This window comes from Tetrao urogallus, assembly GCF_951394365.1.
Source record: "Tetrao urogallus genome assembly, chromosome: 2".
Taxonomy (NCBI): Eukaryota; Metazoa; Chordata; class Aves; order Galliformes; family Phasianidae; genus Tetrao; species Tetrao urogallus.
In genome coordinates this window covers 103,439,931-103,458,178 of record NC_136814.1, presented here as the reverse complement: position 1 = coordinate 103,458,178, position 18,248 = coordinate 103,439,931, and the positions used below count along the sequence as shown (strand labels likewise).

General features: G+C 48.1%; 1 protein-coding gene across 1 annotated transcript in view; it reads left to right on the top strand.

Annotated features, from left to right (window-relative positions):
• Positions 1-18,033, top strand: part of DTNB (dystrobrevin beta) — a gene marked incomplete at both ends in the record, with an annotated part of 126,144 nt that extends 108,111 nt beyond the window's left edge. The window contains 4 exons of the mRNA XM_079532659.1: positions 10,304-10,448; positions 14,716-14,805; positions 16,118-16,171; positions 17,981-18,033. Of these exons, the coding sequence (XP_079388785.1) occupies positions 10,304-10,448; positions 14,716-14,805; positions 16,118-16,171; positions 17,981-18,033 (342 nt within the window). The remainder of the gene's footprint in view (positions 1-10,303; positions 10,449-14,715; positions 14,806-16,117; positions 16,172-17,980) is intronic.
• Positions 18,034-18,248: the final 215 nt, after the last annotated feature.

Genomic DNA, 18,248 nt, shown 5'->3' with positions numbered 1-18,248 from the left:
AAAGAGTTGAATTTAAGATTTCAAGCACATAACATAGAACCATAGAATCATTAAGACCGCAAAAGACGTCCAAGATCGCCAAGTCCAACCATCAACCCATTCCCACCATGACCAGTCACAGACTCATTCAGGTTGAACAAGACCTCCAAGATTACAAAGTCCAACCATCAAAATTTCTGCAATCAAAGCGCTGATGCAACCAGTTCTTATTGTTAACCATCATTTATTTTTCTTTGCTCCTTCTTTGGGCACCAACTTTGGGATATACCCAAAGAATTTCTGGTGTCTTTCAGTCTAGGTTTTCACAACGCCGTTGTCCTTAGTTGGTCTCTGTGCTCCTTGTGAGTGCATAAGGATATTCTCAGGATATTCTGTGATTAGGTAGCAATAATATTTTCTCTTTTTCAGAGTTAGAAAACATAACGTGTATCCCTCTTTTCTCCTTTATGCCACGAATTCCTCCTTCTGATAGAGGAGGAAGCACCATTGCGATTTATGGCAAGTGTGGACCTGGTACCCAGCTCCAGTTCCCATTCCCAGGGCTTCTCCATGCCACTGCTGTTCTGAGCCATTCCTGATCTGCAGTGTTCTGATCTTCCTCTGTATTAATGATTCATCCTAACCTTTATGTCATCAGGAAGTTTCATTAGAGCGTGGTTATTTTTGTGCACGTAATTAGAATATTAAATAGACAAATCCTTGAGGATTCATCTATTGCATATCACTTGCATCCTCCAGCCTGCAGATCATCTTTCAGCAGAACCCTTTCTCTTCTCTCTCTTTCATGGCAACAGATAACCACAAATCATGGCTCTGCCTTGCTGGCTGACCTGTGCTGACAACTGTTACAGAGAGCAAAACCAAACACTGCGTTTATCTCCTGTAACCTGTTATTGTGCAATGCCTCGGGCAGATTCCTTGATCCAGAGTATCACGTAACGACTCTGTGCTCTGAGCTGGGAGATTCTGGGTGTCTGTCTCATGGACACAAATGGACTGGCCATTTTTTCATCATCTCACACGCTCGCTTCCCATATTTTTGTTGTTTTTTGGCAGTGGTTATCCCATCAGGCTGACCAACATGACGTTATTCTTTGGATGCATTAAGCTGGTGCTTCAAGATGTGTATCTTGTTGGAAGTTGCAGGCTTTGGAAGCTTTTTCCCTTTTCGTGCAGGATTACAAAGGTACTTCTTTGTTGTCAACGTCTGTCAAGTATTTAGGCAGAACTGTGGTTTGTGTACAACTTTCTTGTAAGACACATGCCCTTGCCTGCTTAGAAGCTCATGTGCAAACTTGTTTATATGCTGTATTTTTAGCTTCATATTCTTGCTACCAAGAATTTAATCAGTGACTTTAAAAGCTGGATGTATTCAGAGCCCCATTAGTTCTGGTACTTATCCCCTAAGCTCCTTAATTGGGTGGCATCCATTATCGTAGCCCATATTTCCTGGCCAACAGCTACCAGCACTTCTCTTAAGCCACAGGCTGCCTATATGGAGGGAGAAACGGATCCCCACAAGCAAAATGTCAGGGGATGAGTTTTGTGTTTTAACGTGCTTTCTCAGAGTCACAGAACCGTTTGAGTTGGTGGGGACCTTTAAAGGTCACCCAGTCCAACTCCCCTGCAGTGAACAGGGACACCTACAATGTGTCAGTTGTTACAGCTTCTAGATTTGTTTCCTGACACACAGCACAGAATCATCGAATCATTAAGATTGGAAAAGACCTCTTAGATCATCGAGTCCCTCTTTGTTGCAGGGGAGTTGGACTAGATGACCTTTAAAGGTCCCCTCCAACTCAAACTATTCTGTGATTCTGTGGTCCTGGAGGCACCGTGCCACCACATCACCTTCCTGCTGCTCATCAAGGTGAGCCCACAGCAACCTGCCATGCTGAGGACTGGTTCCATGCACATCCTGGAAGTTTTCTAAGAGCAGGTGACTTCTCCCCTGTGTCCAACCTGCAGTGATCAGCACAGCTCTCAGTGCTCTGCTGCCATGGTGTAATTGTGCTGGAAGTCAAGCAGAGCTGCAGACCACCTTCTGATCATGCTCATCTCAGGTGAGCATTCCTGGGCATTTTTATGGCTGGGAAATTGGGTCTGGGTCCCTTTGTGTATGCTTGAGTAACATCTGTGTCCATGGAAGTGTTCGACAAATGTGCCAATGTGGCACCAAGGGGTCAGTGGGCATGGTAGAGTTGGATTGGCAGTTAGATTAGATGACTGTAGGGGTCTTTTCCAACCTGAATGATTCTATGATTCTACTTAGGGACATGGTCAGTGGGCATGGTGGGCTGGATTGATGGTTGGTCTTGATGCTCTTGGCTTTTCCTTAAAAGAGGTCTTCTCCAACTTCAACAATTGTACGATTCTGTGAGGAACAGGCATTGCTGGCAGCCCCCACTTGCTCCAAGCTCTCTGGGTGCCCCCGGAACAGAGCCAGGACCTCTCGTCTGGCACAGCCCAGGGCTGGGGCTGTGGGGTGAGACCCCAGAGGGCTTCTGTGGGAGGAGGGCACCGGAGCAGAGCTGAGGTGGAAATCTTTCTATCCGTGTTGGGTTGCAGATGAGTTAACGGGGTGAGAGTGCCAGCTGAGATGGCTGAAAACACGGCACGGATAATTTTGAAAGATAACACTTGCTTTTAGGCTTTGTAATGCAAGTCCGCCAGGGGATTGTATGGGAACTGAAACTGTAAGAGCCCTGGGAACACTGCAAGGAGAGAGCGAGCCAGGCAGGAGTGGGGAAGCACTCGAGGCCGGTGAAGGGAACAATCTGGTACATATTGAGTGCAGGGACTGAATCCCCGCGTGAGGCCCTGCTGGAAGGGGGGACGGCACATGCCCCACGACTGTGGAAATGGTGGATGAAAGCAAAAATGTCAGGCTTTGAAAGAAGCGAGGAGAAAGAAGGCATTCTGTGTGGTAACCAAGATTTTATTGTTTCCTGATCCCTGCTCTCTATCCCACAGCTGGGGGGATCGGGAGGAATGAAAACAAACAGCGTTCCGTGAATGGAGGAGCTCAGACGGTGCTCTGGGACTGGAGAAAATGAGGGTTTTCCTACTGACCCATGGAAAAAAACAAATGGAGTTTCCTCTTCCTCCTCCCCCCTTCCTTCTATTGTGATACAGCAAGGATCATCCTTGCTGCTCTTCACCTCCCAGAGCCCTCGGTAGCGTTGTCCTAATGGTTGAACTTGTTGGTAGCATTGGACTTGACCCTGAGGGACTTTTCCATCCAATGGTGCTGCAGTTCCATGGGATGCAGTGCTCTCGTTGCCACAGTCAGCACCAAACACTCACCCCCCCTGGCAGCAGGGAAGCTGCATACAGCAGTTGCCCTGAAGCAGCGGGTTATCTGTGCGTTACAATTAACGCTGAAAAGGCAAATTGGAAAAAGAGCTGAGTAATGCAATCAGGTTGCCAGAACAGCAGTGGAAATAGCGCTGAGGCTGGGAGATCTACCAGCTTGGCAGCAGGACGCGATGAATCCTGCCCTGCGCTGCAGCATTTGCTGCTCCGGGGCGTTCCACCGTTGTTAATTAACACGGGGTATAATGCTTCACTGCCGGCTCCGTGCTCCGCGAGGCATTGCTGTGTCTGTGTGCATCTGATCTAATTCCACGGGCAGTGGTTGCACATGGCTGCAACGCGGGGGTCCGGAGCAGTGCTGGCTGGGGGCTGTGCTGGAGGGTTTGCAGTGCGTTCCCCCTCCCCATGAACCCTCTGTAGATATGTGTCTGTATTCCTATATATATATATTTCTGCATGTTTTATGGCTGGCTGCGCTAACGAGCTTTGTAGTGTGCCTCTACGTGAGTGTCAATTTTACTGTAATGCATAAAATGGAGGCAGGAAGTGTGTGCCAGCAGATCGCCTGGGCTAATGTGCCACAGAGGACGGTGGAATTTGATTTCCCTACAGCAATAAGGTTAACAAAACGTATTGGTGGGGTGTCTGAGCTTCGCAACATTATTTTCGGTATTTTATTCTTTAAAAGAATATTTGCAGAAAAAAGGGGTGAATTATCTTTGGCGTACATTTTGATCAGGATGGTTTCACCTGTAGCACTAAAGGAGTTTTTTTTTCTCCACTTCTGGTTAGCATCAACAGTTTTTCAAGTAGCAGCAAGAAAGCAAACCACAAATGGCAAAACCAGGCAGTCCCCGCTCGCATCACTTGGTTTCTCCCCACGGGGAGTGTCATTAATGACCATCTGGACGAGGGGATTGATTGCATCCTCAGTAAGTTTGCAGGTGACACAAAGTTGGGAGGACGTGCTGATCTGTTCGAAGTTAGGAAGGCTCTACAGGGGGATCTGGATAGGCTGCATCGATGTGCTGAGCCAACAAGTCCAATAATTTCTTCTCATAAAGAGCAGTGCTGCGGTGGCACAGCTGCACAGGGAGGTGGTGGGTTCACCATCCCTAGGGGTGTTCAATCAATGTGGAGATGTGGCACTGAGGGACATGGGGCCGTGGTGGGATGTCTTGGGGTTGGGCTTGGGGATCTTAGTGGTCTCCTCCAACCTGACTGATTCTTTGAATCTGTGATTCTACAAAAGCAGGTGAAGACGAGGCCCTGTGCCAAATTAGCTTGATGGGATTCTGGTTTTCATCACAGGTTAAAACAATTCAGGTACATCTGTGTTAGAAAAAAGCATTGCTGCTATAGTTCTCCTCTGCAGTGCTGCAGGTAAATCTGGAACAAATCCTTCTTTCTGTAGCATCGAAGCAGCACGGAGCTGGTGAGCCTCATCCAACAGCAGCTACAGCTTTGGTTGTGGAAGTTTTCTCCAAGGTCACTCGTCAAGCTTTTCCTGTTAGAATAGAGAGACGTGTAAATTGAAATTCCTCTATAGTTCATTATTTCTGCCCTGAATTAATTACTGTTCAGTCTTCCTGCAAGGGACTTGGATTTGCTCATGGCATCAAACAGGAGAAGATTGCAAGGGCTTCAGGGAGCGTGTTGAGAATTCAAAATCATCCTGAAAAATTGCAGGAATTTTTGGAGAAGGAAAAAAAATGAAGAAATTGTGTTTTTACTTGAGAGCAGAGGGGACTGAGAGCAGGTTTTGGAAATCTTTGAGTGCACAGGCGATCAACCCAAGGAGAAAGGAGGCACTGCTGTCCTCGTCCCGAGGAGAGGAGGTTTCAGTGCTGAAAATTTCATGTAGGAATTTCATTTAGGCCTTAGGAAAATGTGAATGAAGAGGTTTGTGAGAGCATGTTGGATAAACATCTGTCAGGAGGGGATTTTTGAGAGCCGGTCCAGCTGTAGAGTGAATGGAGAGTGGGCTGTCTCCTAACAGCTGTGTTTTTTGTGATTCTGTTCATGTCAGGCCTGTGTCAGCAAGTAACCCCCTATTTCAGCACCTTACCTTTGTAATTAGCAGCTTTCGTTAGTTCTAACCTGGACAGAAGTGCCTGACATCACACATTGCTTATTGATGCAGGAGTGGGGTGACTGGAAGGCTGAGCCCAGGCCACCACCAGCCCCACAGGAGCTTTTTAACAAGTTCAGAATTATGGGGGGTTCCTGGCCAAGGAAGCATCGATCAAGTGCCCCTTGGGTGGATAATTTCTGTTATCTTTTTACTGAGCCTTGCCTGTAAAACTTAGCATCTTCTCAAGGACAGAAGTCAAACCATGGAACCAGAGCCATGAAGCTCGTCGAGATCTCTGTGGTCATCAAGCCATCATGGTGACCATCCCCACTCAAAGAACCGCAGAATCACTCAGATTGGAAAAGATGTCTGAGATCATAAGTCCATCCCCAGCCCATCCCACCATGCCCACTGTTCACCACATCTCCACTTTCCCTAAACTTAGGTGGCAGGGCCTGTTTGCAGCACATCAGTTGTCTGGCAGCCACTCACAGGATAAAAACTTTAAAAAAAACACAAAGAATGACTTTTATGAGTGAGCTTGATTCTTTTGTCAAGGATTACTCACTAACCTGCCTGTGGTAGTCCATAATATTCACTTTAATAAAATATTTGCACTCTTCAGCACTCATAAATTTCCCCAATATTTCAGGGCGTTTCTAAACAAAATTAACCCCGGCGCAGGGAGCGTCTCAGCTCATTGCTTTCAGGCTTTCCGACACTACTTATTGCATTGGCTCAGCCCCAAAATGAGCAAAGGAATGCAAGGGCACTGCAGCGTTTGGATTGTAAATGTGTGAAATTCTAAACACAGATGATGTAGGCTAGGCGGGTGACCTGTACATCCGTGGAGAGTGCAACTTGATTTCCAACTTGACAGCTCTTTGTTGAAATGAAGGGGATGGATGGGGCCTGCAGGCTACAAGCTGTGGAAATCCGGGGCAGGGCAAGCCGTGAGGCTGTGGTAGATGTCACTCAGCGTGAGCCTTGGGAATTATCCTGAGATCAGTCTCAAGAGCTGCCGTGTAGTTCTTAAATAAGGGCAGAAAAGAAGATGGTATCATAGAATCGCAGAATAGTTGGGTTGGAAGGGACTTAAAGATCGTAGAGCCATGGAATGGTTGGGTTGGAAGGGACTTAAAGATCATAGAGCTGTGGAATGGTTGGGTTGGAAGGGACTTAAAGATTATAGAGCCATGGAATGGTTGGGTTGGAAGGGACTTAAAGATCATAGAGCTGTGGAATGGTTGGGTTGGAAGGGACTTAAAGATCATAGAGCCATGGAATGGTTGGGTTGGAAGGGACCTTACCGCTCCCCCAGCCCCACCCCTGCTGTGGGCTGGGTGCTCCTCAGCAGCTCAGGCTGCTCAGGGCTCATCCACTGCCTCAGGCACCTCCAGGGATGGGGCACCCACAGCTCTGGGCAGTGCCAGGGCCTCATCTCCCTCTGCGTAAAGAATTTCCCTATAACATCTATCCTAAATTTCCCCTCTTTTATAGAAAATGCAAGTTAGAAAGCGAACGTGCATGATATGCAGATGAAAAGCCTGTTCCCATTTCCCTTTCTAATGAAGATTCCTGCTTTTGCTCGGATGCCGTTTGACATTGTCTGATTTCCTTAATTTCCTACAGCGAAGGTACTGAACAAAAAATGAGTGTTGTAGGCCACGCATTTACGTTCTTTTCATTTCTGATCCATTTCTGCAGCGTTTTCTGGAGTTAGCTATTTGGGGCATGATGAGTTGTTTACTTGTCTAAATCGCTTCTCTAAGGAAATGTTAGCTTTTTATAGGTACACGAGATCTCTTTTATTTTAATCTATTCACGGGGATATGTTAGACGATAAAGCACATTAAAGTCAACGTAAATTCCTTGCAAAGCGAATGTTCTCAGTTTCTTGGTAGGATCACAGAATCATACAAACAAACGTGGGTCCTTCTGGGGTCATCCACCCCGGCTCCCCTGGAAGCAGAAGCGCTGATGGGTACGGCGGTTCAGAGCGGACACCTCGGAGGCCCTTTTCCATTCAGTGAGAGATGTTACCGTCTCTTCTTCCCACACCTCTTGTTCTGATGCAAAGCCTAGAGCTGTTTTTTTTCATGAGATTTTTAGGGTTTTTCAGGTTCAACCTCAGAGCTGCCGCATGCAAGTCTTGATAAACTGAGGCCAGTACATACGAGTCAGCTCCCAGACATTTCAGGAGCTGGGTCAGGGCTTTCCATGGCTGTTTTTATTAATGGAAATCCATCTTCTGCATCCCGGGTACAGAAGTGTTTCAGGATGCTTAACGTTGCACTCTTCTTCCCGTAACCCAACAGCATCAGACAGGAACTTAAAAGCCTGTTCACGGTCCTTCTGCAACGAACCCCAGAGCTTCCTGTGCACACATTGCTGCGCGCCCTGCGTTGGGTTCACTTCCACAACCTCAGAGCAGCCTCGGCTCAGTATTTACGACCTGCCCTGTTCCTTCCTTCAGCCTTTGGAGGAGGAGGAAGGCTGTAGGAGTGATTTATTGCTTTCCCATTCCGCCTCGGGAACAGCTCCTGAGCTCATCCATTATCTGTCCGTGCCTCCTCCATCCCCGTCCCCTGCCCACGCGTCCGCCCACCGCTTCCTCCTATGGGGCCCAGCCCGGCACCTGCGGTTCACATTACGACCGCCCGTGCTGGGGGGACTCCTCAGCTCTTCCCTTCCGCTTCCGCAGTGTGTCTGCGTGCACCAGATGTCTTTCTTGCTTTCTCAGTCAATAATCTGCTTTCTAGGACATCGAGCTGTACGGTCCCATCGCTGCTTTCTGGTTTTCCCAAATCATGCTCGTGGTTAGCAAACAACAGCAGCGTACAGACAGCTCACATGTTCTCCTTTCTCTTTGCTGTATGGTTATGCATCACAAATGTTGCCTAAAGGTCATGCACCGTTTTTCCACACACGTAATTCTTCCACGGGAGTGGAAACACCCAAGCATGCATGAGACTACATTTGCTGTATAAAGTACAAAAAGAGTGAGATCGATATGTAGAATACTTTTATTTTGTCTGGAATTAGAGAATTTCAGGTTGGGCATTAGGAAACATTTCTTCTCATAAAGAGCAGTGCTGCAGTGGCACAGCTGCCCAGGGAGGTGGTGGGGTCACCAAACCTGGATGTGGTTCCAGAACCGTGGGGATGTGGCACTGAGGGACGTGGGCATGGTGGGCTGGGTTGGGATTGAACTTGGGGACCTTAGAGGTCTTCTCCACCCGCAGTGATTCCACAGTTCAGTGATTCACTGCCCCACGAAGGCGATTTGCTCCCCAGAGCTTTCAGATCCTCTTTTGGCCAACAGGTGCTGCAGGTCACATCAACAGGAGCTGCTGCACGGCAGGAAGCACGGTGCTGCCCCCAAGCTGCTCTCCATGCCACGTTGGCTGCACGCCGTCACCAGCTTTTCTCAAAATCACTCAGATTTCCAGGAACTGCGTCACTGTGAGAGTGAGGGACGTTCCCAGCCCCTCTGCTCCACTTGTTGCCGTATGCAAATTGGCACAGCCCATCTGCGTGCCCAGCGATTGAGAAAAACAATTTCAGTTTCTTGGGCACTTATTCTAAGAACACGGACTTGGTTGACGTGTCTCAAAGGCACGTGTCAGTAGAATACAGGTGTCACCAGGGCTGGAGGCTGGAGCATGGAGCTTGGGGGGTCCTTCAGGAGAGATTTAGGTTAGATGTAAGGAGGAAATTCTTTACTCCGAGGTGATGCCCAGGTGCTGCAGCCCAGTGAACAATGGGTGCCCCCTCCATGGCGTTGCTCAAGGCTCTGTGCAGCCTGAGCTAGTGGGGAGCAAGCAGCCTATGGCTGGGAGTGGGGCTGGGGGGATGTGAGGCCCTTTCCAACCCAACCATTCTATGGTTCTATGATCTTTAAAGTCCCTTCCAACCCAACAATTCTATCATTCTATGATTGCAGTCCCAGTGAGCGCACATCTGGGGAGTGCCACGGGCCAGATGTGGAGATGCATGGAGCTGGCCCTGCAGCTGGCGGGCAGCTTGGGCAGAGGCACGGCTTTATCTGCCCGATGGAGCTGATGATGTTTCCTGTGTATTTGTTTCATTTGCAAACCATTTTATCTTTGCAAGACCATTTCTCTCCTGCAGCAGCCATCTCCCCTGCCAGCACCATGAGAATATTTTGCTTGCTTCTTTCACTCTATGTGTTATCAGTGCAGTTTCAAACCAACAGTTTTGCACGCTGCCGGGTTTTTGTGCCCGGAGCGCTGGGCACAGTGCAGCGGTGTTGCAGGGTTGCCCTGGTAACTGGTGCACGTCAAAGGGAGCAAGGGATGCACGGGTCGGAGGAAGGGAAGCAAACAGAATGGCACAAACAGAATGAGTTTGGTCAGGGGTTGTGCAGCTTTCATGTGATTTTTTTTTATGGGTAGTTTTCCCCTCATCCGTGGTAGCACAGCTTGAATATAAATACAGGTTAAGGTCGTCAATCATGGCTAGCAAAGCATGGCAGAGCTGGTCGTGAACTGAGCAAGAAGGTGTAGAGTGTGCTGAGATAGAAATTGCTGCAGAGAATGCCTGGGTTGTAGGATTGCAGAGCACTGGGATGATGAGGGCAGCTCTGGATAGTTAAAGAGCAACCAGAAAAAGTTGTCTTCTTTTTTTTTTTTTAAATGCCTTTTTTTTTAGCAACAAGTATTAATAAATCTCCTGCATGGCACCTGTGGGTTTGCTCAGCCCCTCATCGTGCATTTGCTGTTTGCTTCCTGGATGCTGCAAAGCTAAGCTTTTGGTTTCCTAACCTCACGTCCAGCAGCGGTTAGCTCTGTGCAGAGCAGGTTGCAGAGCATGGTTGCAATGCTTTACGACATTATTTGTAGACGCTGACCCAAAACAAGTGTAAGATGTGCACGCTGTGTCTCCGTGCAGGCGCAAGCAGCGGGCTCGGCGCACTCGTCCCCCACCCACGGAGCCAGCCGCCCGCTGCCCATGCCCGTCAGATCCACCTCTGCTGGCTCCACACCAACACACGGCCCCCAGGACATCGGGGACATGCAAGAAGCTTTCACACAAGGTGAGCATCTCGTGGAGCAGGGAATGGGGCAGCCCGGCACCCTTTGCTATGCTCCAGACCAAAGGAACTGCGGCATGTTGTTATTCTTTCCATTTTAAAGGGTTCTCCCATCCTAGAAAGTTATCCGATAATTGTAGAGTCCTAGAATTGGGTGCTTTGGGTTGGAAAGCACTTTAAAATCCACCCAACCCAGCCGTTGCCATGAGGACACATCCATTGACCAGGTGCCCAAAGCCCCATCCAGCCTGGCCTTGGGCACTGGCAGGGATGGGGCATCTACAGATCCTCTGTGCCAGGGCCTCACTGCCCTCTAGGTAAAGAATTTCCCCCTAACACCTGGCTTCAGTCTTTCCTCCTCTAGTTTGAAGCCATCCCTCCTTGTCCTGTCACTATCAGACTAATGCCAACAGGGAAGGAAAGAAGGGAGGATCATAGCAAAGAAACAGAACACATACTTTGTATAAATAATACTGGACTTGGAGGTCCTTTCCAACCTAGCTGACTCTCTGGTTATGGGGCTGAATGTTTTCTTGATCCCTTTCTCCAGTTCTTGCCTGGGATCACAGCTCCTTGTTACTTCCTTTGCACCTTCTCTAGATGTTACACCACTTGTGTTTGAAAAAAAGCCTAAGCTCAATGGTGCCAATCTGTATAGGCACAACCTGATCTGGGCAACCTCGTGGAGCTGTAGGGGTCCCTGTTCATGAGATGACTTTTAGAGGTTCCTTCCAACTCAAGCGATTCTGTGATGCTATGATTGGATTCTGTGATTTTATAATTCTATGACTGAGCTGCAGATGTCCCTGCTCATTGCAGGGGATTTGGACTGGGTGATCTTCCAACTCAAAATCCCTTCCATCTCAAACAATTCTGTGATTCAACAAGAAGTAGGAGGTTATTGGGTAGTTTCAACTGCCTTTCCCTATGTACACCTCATCCCCCCATCCTTTGGTAAAACCAAAATGGTTGGATCAAGTGGGTTAACTGTCCTTTTCTGAATAATTCAGCTTAGAGTGCTTTGAGGAGCACCAGGGCAGCAGTTGACATAGATATTTATACTCCCCAGCTTCTGTAGGTAGTGTGAGTTCATACATAGCAGCTATTAGTTTAAAAAAAAAAAAACTTCTGCAGTCATGCATTGCAAACGTCACTGGGGGCTCAAGAAGTGCTTCAAGATTTGAAGACAACCAGATGAAACAGAAACCTTGTGCACTCAGTCCAGACCTCTGCCTCTTCCTCGCAGAGGAGAGAGGGAGAAAAATGGAGGTTCCACCCTCAGGATGTTGGGAAAAGGCAAGTAAAAGCATTACTTGGGTCTGATGTCAAGAAGACTGGCAAAGAAGAGGTTTTCTACCTTTAGGGAGCCATCACACTGCAGTGAATGAGGGAGTTAGTTCCTCAGTCCTGCCTTCTCCAAGCTCCCTCTACATCTCCCAGAGGCCAAGCTATTCAGTTCCATAAAAGATGACAACTTGTATCTCATGCTTTCGTTATCTGGAGGTGGAATTTTCTCATTCATGAGCATATTTCTTGCTGAGTAGGGGAGGTGGTGAATATTAATGTCAGATATTCTGTCAGATAGATGTTCTCCTGTTTGTGGTGGTCTTAGTGATCTTAGTGATCTTTTCCAACCTTAATGGATGTTGAATCCCCGGCGCGCTGAAGTGAGGACTGCAAGCCTTCAGCCCTCAGTGCTTGGTGAAAAGAAAAGGCTCTGTTGGTTGTTCTCCAAAATTTCAGCTGGTGAGTAGGTCATAGGGTGGAAGAAGTCCAGTATGGAAGTGCGAAGTATCTAGAGCTCATAGAATCACAAAGTCATTAAGACTGGAAAAGACCACTAAAATCATCAAGTCCAACCACCAACCCATCACTGCTCATCTTGGAGAAGGAGATGCCTTTTTCTGACCCCACCAGCAGAAACGAGCTTGGAGAAGCTGTGGGTGCCCCATCCCTGGAGCTGCCAAGGCCCTGGGCAGCCTGATGTGCTCGGTGGCAACCAGCCCACTGCAGGGAGTGGGAACTGGATGGGCTGAAAGAGCCCTTCCAAGCCAACCATTCTATGGTTCTCTGATCTTTAAGGTCCCTTCCAACCCAACCATTCTATGATTCTCTGATCTCTCTAAGCGCTTCCAGAGACGAAGCCTCGTTCCAGGAGGCGCGGTGCCAAACACCAGCGGCACGGCTCCATCTGCTGCTGTGGGTGGCCCTGGCGCCTCCTCTTCATCCCCCCAACGAGTCAAGAGCCTCATCCCACTCCTTCAACAGCTGCCCGTCCTTCCCCTGCAGATCAGCTTTCTATTCTCCAGGCTGCACGCAGCGGTGCTGTGAGTCCCACCAGGCACTGGGAAAATCTGCTGTATCTGGTTCATCATTTTCCCCTTTGGTTTTTTAATGAGGAAAGCACAAAGAGGCAAAATGATCTCCTTTCTGCAGCTACGAGTAATGAACACAAGATTGTTGTAGTACAGTAACTGCCCTACTTGATTCTTTTTATTTTACAGTAGTGCTTTGGCATCAAAATGTGCTTTCTATCCATCTGCATTTGGAGACACAGAAGAAGCGATGTTCCCTGTGCACAGTGTGCAGGCTTCAACTCCTGGCTCTGGGACAAGCTCATGGAATGAACCGTGGCTCATTCCTGCTTTAGAGGAGCACAGTCTTCACTAGGTCCTGTCAATATTGCCCAAAGAGAAAAAAATTCTTTTTATCTGGGTTTTTAACACCTTAGTATCTCTATGCAATGCATGGCAGGTATTGTATAGGGCTGTTGTAGTGCTAAGGGCTTGGGTAGCACCTACATCCCAATAGTATGGTGGTGGTGGTTGTGGCTCACAGGAGCAAATTATCCATAGGCAATGCTTTCAGAACAAAACCTCCTGAAAGGTTCCATTTATTTTACTTTTTTAAAATTTTTTTAACCAAAGCATTTAAATTATCTCTGTGAGCTCTTCCATATCTTATAAAATGAGAGAAAAGAGAAAAAGTGGGTGAAGGTCTCATTCCTGCTCACTTTCTCATTGCCATACCCAGGACTGCCAACATCATCACTCCCACCCCACGTCAGAGGGGAGATCAGCAGGAAATGTTTGCAGAACCAAGTCTTATGGTCCCTAATGGGATACATTTCCTTCAGCGGTGCCCTCTTGGTCTTCCACTTTGCCACTGGGAGAAAACAGCATTAGAATAAAGCCCAACAGCTGGTAAACCTTTTGCAAGAGAACATGGTCAGCAGGCTCCGTAATAAGTTTCCGGGAATGATCTTTCCGGGAAGGCAATCTGCACAATTAGTGCTATTTCATATCAATCATGTAAAATCAGACAAATTCTAAGCAAGTGGAGAACGCAGGAAGCAGGATAAAATTTCTGTGTGTTCACATAATAAAATAATTTAATGCCACCAGCCAGAAGGGCCTCCAGTGGCAGTGGGCATCCAGATGAGCTCGTTAAAGTCGGTGTTTGTTTGTTTGTGTAGCTGCCAGACCATCACGCCATGGGCACAGCGCTGGTCACTTGGTGCCCAAGCCAGAGGACAGGGATGTGTTGATGGAATGTTCACGGCCTCCAAGATATGTGCTGACCATGCTGACATCCATGGCTTATGTTAATATCCACGGGTGGTGTTGACATCCATCCGTGGGTTGCGTTGACATCCAACCATGAGGTGTGTTGATATCCATGGGCTGTGTTGAAGTCCATGGGTTGTGCTGACATCCATCCATGGGCCGTGTTAACATCTGTGAGCCATGCAGACATTCACAGGCCATGTTGGTATTCATGGGCCACGCTGATAGCCAGCACAGAGCCTAGCAGCAAATCTACCAAATCTAATGGTAGAACCGCTAATGGTAGAATCGCTCAGAGGAGTCGAAGCCATCGCAGCATTTGGGAGATTGATGAGATGGGAAATATCTGGAACAAGACAAGCACTCAACTTCAAGCATCTTGAGCAGAAAAACCCTGAGCTGATGTAGGAGTGCTACCCTCATCGAGGAGAAAAGCAATGCAGCAGCTAATTAGCAAGCAGATGATAGGCTTGCAGACAATAGCCAGGCAGAGTGGGAGCATTCCAGAGCAAATCCAGATCTCTTCTCAGGGCCCTCCAATGCAGCTGGGTGCAGCACCACTGCTCTCCTGAGCAGGGATCCCTGGTGGAGCTGTGCTCCGTGGAGCTGAGCTCTGCGGGGCTGAGCTCCATGGGGCCAGGATCCATGAGGCAGGAGGGCTGTGTGCAGCTGCTTTACCTGCTGCGTGTTTGCTCTGCTCCCAGGTACAAGGAGGAACCTGCGCAACGACCTGCTGGTGGCCGCCGACTCCATCACCAACACGATGTCATCGCTGGTGAAGGAGCTGCACTCAGGTAAGAGGAGAGAGATTTGTCTTTAGATTTATTTTTTGTAAAAACTCTATTTAAGGCGTAACGCGAGATTACGCGTTCATTTCTTCAACAATAAAATGAAAAATCATTTTTTATGGCTAGCCTTGCTGAGAACTCCAAATGCCATCCGAATAGGATTTCCATTGATTTTATCACTTAACCAACAGAATGGTTAAGGTCACATTCTGCAGATAGAAGCCTGGCTGCTGATTGTAGCAGCAGACTAACACCTAGCTGCTGCGCTCCTGCTGCTATTGATCTGTATGTGTGCAATAGCAGGAGCTCCCCATGGCTTGGGCACCACTCGGAAATGCTGCTTTCCTGAAGGTCAGATCTCCTGAGCAGGGCACGAGCTGCTGAGCAATGGCAGTGCTGGCAGCAGATGTGGCATGAGGGAGCAAAAAGGAAATTAATTATATGCCCTTGCTTGATGATATAGAATCAGAGAGTCATAGAATCATTAAGGTTGGAAAAGCCAAGATCATCAAGGCCAGCCATCAATCTATCTCCACCATACCACCAAACCATGTCCTTAAATGGAATCATAGAATCACTGAGCTTGAAGAAGACTTCCAAGGTGATCAAGTCCAAACATCAGCACATCCACTACCATGCCAACTAACCCATGTCCCTAAATAGAACCATAGAATGCTGTGTGGCTCTGGTTTGAGACTTTACAGGTTCTGGTGCTCCTGCTGTTTAGCAAGTAAGGCGAATATCAGTGTGCAGGTCAAGATCCACTTTGATCTGAAGGTCTTCAAATTGTGCCCTTTATTGTGGAGCTTTCTGTCTGTCTTTGCACTGAGCAGAGTGTGAAGTGGGCAGGAGTGATAGCGCTGCGTGTAACAACCGTCACCTGTTTGCTTAGAGCTCAGGGAGATGTTGCACACAGACACAAGCCACCATCTACAGAAGAATGTGGCTTTCTGTTCCTATGCAATGTAATATAAATATGAGCTTTGTCTTAAATCCTCTTCAGTTGAAACAGGGCTCAGTGGAATGGGTATGGTGCAAAAATCCAGCCTTGGGCACAGCCTGACCCCAGGGTCCTGAGAGCAGAAGCAGGCAAACAGCAGTTCCAGGAAGGGACCTCAGGGTTTCCACCTCAGATCAACATGAAACCATTTCCTTCTTCCATAAAGCCATTTCCTTTTTCCATAAACAATTTCCATGTTCCATAGAAATACTTCCACTTTTTAGATTTGGTTTTAGCCTAAAACTTGTGATTTCCATATGTCTCAGTTCTCTCGTGTACATGTCTCATCCATGCGTGATGTTTTTCTTCTTCCTGAAGCAGAGGAAGAAGATGAAGAAGAAATGGAAAAAATGCAGAACGGGAAGGATCGAGGTAAGGGAAGAAATCCTGTCTCTGAGCTGTGAATCACAGAATGATGGAATGGTTAGGTTGGAAGGGTCACAGAGCCATAGAATGAGTTGGAAGGGACCTTGAAGATCATAGAGACATAGGATGGTTGGGGCTGGAAGGGACCTTTGAAGACTCTCTAGTTCTGATCCTCCTGCCGCACGTTTTCGGATCTGCTCATCCCCAGGGGTGGGCTTGCTTTCTCCATTCCGATTCCCCAAGGAGGACTTTTGGTGTCAGAGTGCCACCACGGCTGTTCCCGCAGCGTGCACCCAGCTTTAGGGAACATTTTTCTTTAACAAAGCCCCGCACAGATATTTTTAATGTGTAAGAGGAGGAGGAAGAGCTGCTCCAAGTGCTGCAGGAGCTGTGCTGTGGATGAGTACATTCAAAAACAACAGCCCCACACGTGGGCTGGGTAGCGGCGCAGCACCGCCTCATACGACCTTGTCCGGACGGGCGCTCAGCATCGCCCACAGGCGATGATCCCATGTGGGCTGCTCATGGCTCCCTTTCATCTCCACCATCCCCGGAGGTTTTTCTGTCTCGTTGAGCCAAGCCTTATTCCAGCAGTGACAAACTTGGACTTTTTATCCTTTTTTTGTTGTTGCTGTTGTTCTACGCATATTTTCCTTCTGGCTGAGAAGAAGCAAAGGGGATCACGTTTCACACTAAAATTCCTCATTTTCCTGCGTCTTCCAGTCCAGTGCTTTCAGGTGCCTGGGAATGCTCAGCTTCCTGATGGTTTGTCCATCAGCGTTCGGCATTGTCAGCATGCGTGAAGAAATGCACCGAGTCTGATCTCAGCTTTCAAAGCAGCATGGCGTTGGCTCTAAATCACAGGACTCTCTCTGCCCTAGAACATTCCTCTTAAGCTAAATAGCTGAGATGCTTAGCAGATGACCCTTCTGCTTTTTTTTTTTTTTCTTTTCCCAAGCATCTTGCCTGGGGAAAAAAGGGGAAGGGGGTTTTGAGATGGGATGTGTGGTGGAGGCATAGTAGGACAAATCCTATTACTCACTGCAGCAGCACTAGGGAACGGAGACATAACCCAAAGCAGGACTTGGCCCAAAAGCCATTGTGTGGAATGTAAATATTCTCTCTGCCAGAAATTAAGTGACTTAACGTGGCAGAGATAGCGAGATGAAAAGCCGGCCAAGAAATCAAGGAATGATCGATAATGAAGGCGCAGTCCTCCTGCAGCCCAGGAGGTGGTGGAGGCGCCTCCAGGCTCCAAGTGCTGGTGGCCGTGGAGAGTCCCTCTCTGGGATTTGTTGGGTTGCCGTGTGGAACGTGCTTAGGGGTTTAACTGAGGCTCCTCTCCTGTATTCCAGAGGGCTGGAGATTGACCCCAGTGCCTTCAGAGCTGTTTGCAGCTGAAGAGCTGCTCAGTAGAGCAATGAGAGGTGGAGAGGTTGGGTTTAGGACAAGAGATAATGGCTTCAAGTAGCACCACAAGAGGTCTGCGTTGGGTATCAGGAAAATTTCTTCTCAGTAAGAGTGGTGATGCAGTGGCACAGCTGCCCAGGGAGGTGGTGGGGTCACCGTCCCTGGAGGTGTTCAAGGAACGTGGGGATGTGGCACTGAGGGACGTGGGCAGTGGGCACGGTGGGGTGGGCTGGGGTTGGACTTGGGATCTGAGAGATCTTTCCCAACCTGAATGATTCTGTGATTTTGTTTAGGGACATGGTTAGTGGGCATGGTGGTGGTGATGGTGGATGGTTGGACTGGATGATCTTGGATGTCTTTTCCAACCGTCTCAATTCTATGATTCAACGATTATTCATTGTACAGGAAATACAGTTGCCTGTTTGATGGATGTATCTTCTTCCTGTGTTGCAGGCTAGATGGACAACCACAGGCTGTACAGCAATTCAGGTGAGCCTGGACATTTCTCTGCCAACCTTCTGCTTTCTCCTTCCTTTTATGCTTCTGTACAAGATAAGGAGAGTTTCCCTCCCGCCACTCTGCACCTATTCCAAAGGATGCTGGGTTTTCCTAGTTATGACCTAATTCAGCTCCTGCTACAGACAGTGGGAAAGCATCATTAACTTCAGTGAAA